At 34.1% G+C, this 6,562-nt stretch overlaps 1 protein-coding gene across 1 annotated transcript; it reads left to right on the forward strand.

The window, feature by feature from the left end:
- The first annotated feature begins 3,248 nt into the window (after positions 1–3,248).
- On the forward strand, positions 3,249–5,276 carry LOC141701448 (uncharacterized). The gene is made up of 4 exons (XM_074505098.1): positions 3,249–3,460; positions 3,545–4,334; positions 4,529–4,664; positions 4,756–5,276. Exons 1-4 carry the CDS (start codon positions 3,249–3,251, stop codon positions 5,274–5,276), a joined length of 1,659 nt encoding a protein of 552 aa, XP_074361199.1.
- Positions 5,277–6,562: the final 1,286 nt, after the last annotated feature.

Raw genomic sequence — 6,562 nt, forward strand, 5'->3', positions numbered from 1 at the left:
ACACACAGATGTATGTGGACCAATGTCTACGCAAGCCATGGGTGGATTTTCATACTTCATTACTTTATAGATGATAGATCTGGATTCGGATATGTGTTTGATGAAACACAAGTCTGAGGCCTTTGAAAAGTTCAAAGAATATAAGTATGAAGTGGAGAAACAACCAAACATAGTATTATAATTCTTCGATTAGATCGAGGTGGTGAATACTTGAACGGAGAGTTTCTGGATTATCTCACAGTAAATGGTATAGTCTCTCAGTGGACTCCTCCAGATTAGTATCTGAAAGGAGAAATCGAACTTTGTTAGACATAGTTCGGTCCATGATGAGCTATGCAAATCTTCCAGTATTCCTATGGGGTTATGCATTGGAAACCTCGGCATATTTACTGAATAAGGTGCCTTCCAAATCTGTTCCTCAAACTCCGTATGAGATATGAAAAGAAAGGAAACCGAGTCTTAAACACGTTAAGATTTGGGGATATCCAGCTTATGTCAAGTAAGTTGACCCAGATAAGCTGGAATATCGATCCGTAAAATATAGTTTTGTGGTATATCCTAAAGAGACTTTAGGGTATTACTTTTACACTGATCATCGGGTGTTTGTCTCCAGACATGCTACCTTCTTGGAAAAAGGAGTTTATCCTTGAAGGAAACAGTGGGAGCAAAATTGAACTTGATGAAGTTCAAGAAGCACAAACTACTACGGATCAAGTGGAAACACCTGTTCTGACTGAACAACCTTTTGTGGAAAAGCCCATTAATAGATCAGGGAGAGTGTCTCGCCAACCTGAGAGGTAATATGGCCTTGTCATTGAGAATGACAATGAGCTGTCGATCATTGATGATGATGACCCTGTGACCTATAATGAGGCTATGAGTAGTGTTGACTCAGAGAAATGGCATAGTGCCATGAAATCCAGAATGGAATCTATATATACGGTATACAAAAGATAGATTATAGCTGACGCCCAGGTGGAGACCTATAAGGCCAGGCTTGTGGCAAAAGAATTCAAACAAAGGCAATGGATTGACTTTGATGAAGCCTTTTACCTGTAGCCCTGTTAAAATCGGTTCGGATTTTGCTTGCGATTGCTGCTTACTACGACTATGTAATCTGGCATATAGCCAGATGGTTTTCTTTCCAAGGGAAATGAAAACCTAGTGTGTAAGCTATTGCGAACCATATGTGGTTTAAAGCAAGCTTCTCGTAGATGGAACATTCATTTTGATGAGACAATCAAAGAGTTTGATTTTATCAAAAACGTAGATGAACCATGCATCTACAAAAGGGTTAGTGGGAGCGCGATAACATTTCTTATATTGTATTGAATTAGAGTTGACACACATAACAACATAGCAGACCCACTCACAAAGCTACTTTATGAAAGTCACTTTGATCGTCATAATGACAGGATGGGTATTAGATACCAGAGTGATTGGCTTTAGTACAAGTGGGAGATTGAAAGGAATATGTCCTAAGTCCAATCATGTATGAGGATTTAAGAATAACTTTTATGTAATCTGTTTTGATTTCATTGATATTAATAAAAGACTTGTTTTGTTTTTATTACGGGCTTTATCTATTTAAGTGTTTAAATAAGATATACCATAATTTAGAGTAAAGCTTTTTATGGATTATGATGAGATCATAATAGTGAGACCTAAAAAGATGATAACTCTAAACTTAAATTGTTCCTGGTCATAGGATTACTAACTGGTAATTAATAATCCGCAAAGATCGGTACATACTATGCTTGCTTCATTATGAAGGATGTCTGTTCTCATAGACATTTGTGTGGTGACACTATAGCTAGTATGTAGGTGCTTATTATAGAATAAGTTCACTGAACATGACTCGCACAGCTGAACAACTGATGGAGTTCACTCACGTGTCAGCAGTTGTTCACCTACTGATAGTTGTACAAGTATCCTTAGACTTGAGGTCATCATAGTCATCTTGTGTACACTGAACTATGCTTTGGTTTAGTTCTTAGTCTCCAGGGACAATTATTAGGGCTCTTCTGGGTATAGGAATTTGTACATGAAGATAGTGTATGATCAATAAAGGATCTACCCCTTCCAGTGAAGGAAGCGAATGTTCAAGGCTGATCCACTTATGCTAGTTCAGGAATCTCTGGCCAGAGTGAATGAAATTAGAAAGGAGTTTCTAATTTGCATAGAACTACGCATAGTAAATGGTAAGCAAGTGATTGAATTAGATAGGCTTGACACGAGATCCATGCCTTGTATTTAATCGGGACATTGTAGGGTAGAAGGAGTTTATTGTACGGTAACTATTCACTGACAGGTTCTTGGTATTCTAAGCAGTGAATTCATATTATCCGGATAGTCGCGATATGTTGAGAAGCATCACTCATGATGTAGAATAAATGTGATTAATTAATTAATCATATTTAATAAATTAGAGAATTTATATAAATAATGATAAAATAGTTTTATTATTATTTATTTCTACTACCGGCTTAATATTGAACCTATAGGGTCACACCATAAAAAGAGAATGATTTTTTGGTGGAGGAATTAATTAATAATGGCTAATAATTATTTATTTGTGAAATAAATAATTAATTGGCAAATTTAATAATTGATTAAATGAGATTTAATTGATTATAAATTAATTAAGAAAAGTTCTTAATATTATTAATTAAGGATTTAATTTTTGGAAATTAAATCAAGAGAGAGAATTATTTCTAAAGTGTTTAGAAAAAGGATTAATGATTAAAAGGTGTTTTAATTATTAATGAGAATAATAAATGGGATAATAATAATAATATTTATGGGAAAATTTCAGCTGAAAATTATGCCTATAAATACACTATTATAGACCCTATTTTATTCTAACCCACATCAAACCCGAAAACCCAAAAAGTTTGGAAAACCCAATTCTCTCCACCTCCTTCTTCCTTCTTAACATCATTTTCTTGGTGGATACCGGTGGAGTGCTTCACACTTGAGGAGCAACTGCTAAGGATCTCTGATCGTTGTCTCCAAATTATTTTAAAAGGTTAGATTCGATCCCTCGAATTTTTATTCACGATTTATATGCTTTTATTTGGATTTTGTATGTGTAAAAGTGTTTGCCATGCCCCCGCTGCGTTTAAAATCCAACACATACTATATTCAGCGGATCTCCAATACTTTACTTAAGTTGTGAGACAATTGTTTTTTGTATTTTAGCATTACATGTGATAGAATTTCAAAAGCGCGGATTGCCTCATGCACATATGGTGATTTGGTTGCATCCTGATAGCAAACCTAGGACCATTCAACAAGTTGATCGAATGGTTTCCGCCGAGATTCCTGACAAACAACAAGATCCTCATGGATACGATGCTGTTAAGCAATTTATGATACATGGACCGTGTGGTGAATCACACAAGTTATCTCCGTGTATAGATTCAGATCGCAAAAATTACACACGTCACTTTCCAAAAAGGTATACAGTATTAACAATTTTATATTTCATACATGTTCTCCAAAAAAATTATCTTACTTCATATCTGACTTAAACATGTTCTAGGTACTGTACAGAAACATCATTTGACGACAGTGGATTTCCCGTGTATCGGAGACGCAAAACGAATCATATTGTTCAGAAAAATGATGTGGAGTTGGATAATCGATGGGTTGTCCCCTATAATAGAGACCTGTTAGTCATGTTTCAGTGTCATATCAATATTAAAATATGCAACCATGCACGAAGCTTAAAATATTTTTGTAAATATTGCATGAAAGGACATGATAGAGCTACTATGCTACTGGTTAAAGCAAAAAAAAACACAACTACATATGTAGATCAATCCAGTTCTGAGCCTGTTAAAGCTGCCCCAATTGATGAAATTAGCCAATATTTAGATGGGCGTTATGTTTGTGCGGCGGAAGCAGTTTGGCATACTTATGGATTTAGTATCCACCACAGGACTCCATCTGTGGAACGCCTCCCAGTTCACTTAGAGGATATGCAGACAATAACCTTCAAAGGTAATGAGTCTTTGGAAAATGTTAAAAATCGTGCATTATTTCGCAAAAGCAAGTTGCAAGCATGGTTTGAAGCTAATAAAAAATATCCTTGGGGAAGAAACTTATCATATCAAGAGTTTCCTGCTAAATTTGTGTGGGATGGTAGGGGTTGTCAATGGACACCTAGAAAACAGGGCTTGGTCGTTGGTAGGTTACATTCTACATATGCCTCATCTGGAGATTTATTCTACTTGAGAATGATTCTTACCAGATTTAAAGGAGCAACGTCTTTTGCTGACCTTCGAACAGTCAATGGAGAAGTTTTTTCTACATTTAAAGATGCTTGCAATGTATTAGGACTCTTGGAAAATGATAACGAGTGGCATGAAACAATCACTGAGAATTCTTATCATGCTACAGCGTCATAACTGCGTCAACTTTTTGTACACATTTTGGTAAACTGTCAAGTTAGTACTCCTTCCAAGTTATGGTATGATTATATTAAAAGTTTTACTCATATTTATGAAAATATGTTCAATTCCAGGTTGGTAATCCATCAAAGCTATGGTACGATCACATTGAAAATTTTACAGATGACATAACTTGGATGCGACGATGTGTTTTGAAAAATAATGACTTGGTACTATCAGAAGAAGAGATACAAAATTGGGCTTTAGCAGGTTATCATCAACATTATTCTATGCACTATATATCAATATTCTATGTACTCGAAATGGTTATTATCAACATTATTCTATGCATTAAATTCAGCTTTTCCTGTGGAGTTTTTGAATTCAATCGACATGTCTGGAATGCCTAAGCATGAGCTTAAGTTAAAAGTTGGTGTTGTAGTCATGTTAACCAGAAATATAAATCAGGTTCTAGGTTTGTGCAATGGTACACGGATGGTTATAAAGAAATTATTCAAGTGGACAGTAGAATGTGAGATAATTACAGGAAGTCATGCAGGAGCTATGCATATTATTCCGAGGTTTACCACAACATCAAATGAAAGCAACTCTAAGTGGCCTTTCATATTTAAGAGGAGACAGCTGCCGTTGCAAGTTTGTTTTGCAATGACGATTAATAAAAGTCAAGGTCAGTCTTTGGAAAAGGTTGGTGTGTATCTTCCCAGTCCTACTTTCTGTCATGGTCAGCTTTATGTTGCTCTCTCATGTGTCACTTCACCGGCTGGTCTTCATATCCTCTTAGGCGACGGAACTACTGAAAAGAAATATAGTACAAAAAATATTGTGTACGAGGAAGTTTTCTACAATTTACCCAAGATGTAGTATTTTAATGTCATTATCTAAAATATCAAACCCACACTTTTTAGAAGATGAAACCCAAATTTAATCGTGATCATTAGTTTTTCAATTTTTTAATGTGATATTTTGTCTAAAATTTATTTCACTTAATCATGTAAAGAGTTTCATAATTTATCTTTCAAAAGTAGATGTATTAAAATAAGAAGTATGTCATCCTTGCAATTTTAAATATCATCTAATGTCTAATTTTATTTTACTTCACTATTATCTAATGAGTTTATTAATGTTTTTTCACGTCAATTGTTAGAACTAACTTTTTTTTACGTAATTACAATAAAAAAATATTATAAAAAAACCCTCGGGGCCTCGGTGCGAAGCACGGGCTACATACTAGTTATCTATAACAAGTGGGATATTATATAAGAAATTATTATCTCATTCCACATTATTTAATTGAGTATGGAATATAAGCTCTCATGTCAACATTCAACTTAATTTATAACCAACTTAGGTTGCTCCTCCCTTTTCTAATTCAATGCGGGAGATCGGTTAATTAACCCAACAAATTATAACTTGAGTAACTTACATTACTTACTAAAGCACTAGCCACACTTTATTTATAAAGGCAACTTTAATTGCTTTTCGTTCATATTACCCAATATGGGACAAAAACGAACAAAGCAAAAACACAAGTCCATTTTAACTTGAACTCATTACATGAGATGAGTTTATATATAATGGGTTGAGAGTCACCCATTTCCTCTTCTTCTCGATGTGGGAAGTAGAGAAGAAAATTTTAAATTAATAAGTTATTTATTAATTCCCATATGTTAAAGAGTTCAACACATCATCTACTTATATAGATAAATGGCTAGCACCTTTACTCTTTTGTCTCAATGTGGGACAAAAGCTAATATATTAAAAGTTGAATAAACTAGCACACTTGTTCATGACACAAGTATGTGCCTTTATTTATAGCTTGAGGATACTCCTTTGCTCACATTCTTATCAATGTGGGAAGTAAGCCAAGTACCTAGCACACAAGTTAAACATAATACATTGCATACATTATATAGTGAAAGAAGAGGTTTCCCTCTTATTTTTACTCAATGTGGGACAATAGTCTAAATAAACATGCATACTAACACCCTTATATTAATGAAAAAAATTTAAAAATATCTCACATTATCAATAAATTTAATTCACACCTATCTCAATCATTAATATAATAATATAAAATATCTTATATTTTATTATATTGTCAAACCTGGATATTACAGTGTTATATATTTTCTAGAAAGCATTGTAAT

Source organism: Apium graveolens, unplaced genomic scaffold (genome assembly GCF_009905375.1).
Source record: "Apium graveolens cultivar Ventura unplaced genomic scaffold, ASM990537v1 ctg3849, whole genome shotgun sequence".
NCBI lineage: Eukaryota > Viridiplantae > Streptophyta > Magnoliopsida > Apiales > Apiaceae > Apium > Apium graveolens.

Coding starts and splice junctions, on each gene's coding strand:
- LOC141701448 (XM_074505098.1), top strand. CDS start 3,249: ATGGTGATTTGGTTGCATCCTGATAGCAAACCTAGGACCATTCAACAA. Junction 3,461..3,544: donor ACACGTCACTTTCCAAAAAG/GTATACAGTATT, acceptor AACATGTTCTAG/GTACTGTACAGAAACATCAT. Junction 4,335..4,528: donor CATTTAAAGATGCTTGCAAT/GTATTAGGACTC, acceptor GTTCAATTCCAG/GTTGGTAATCCATCAAAGCT.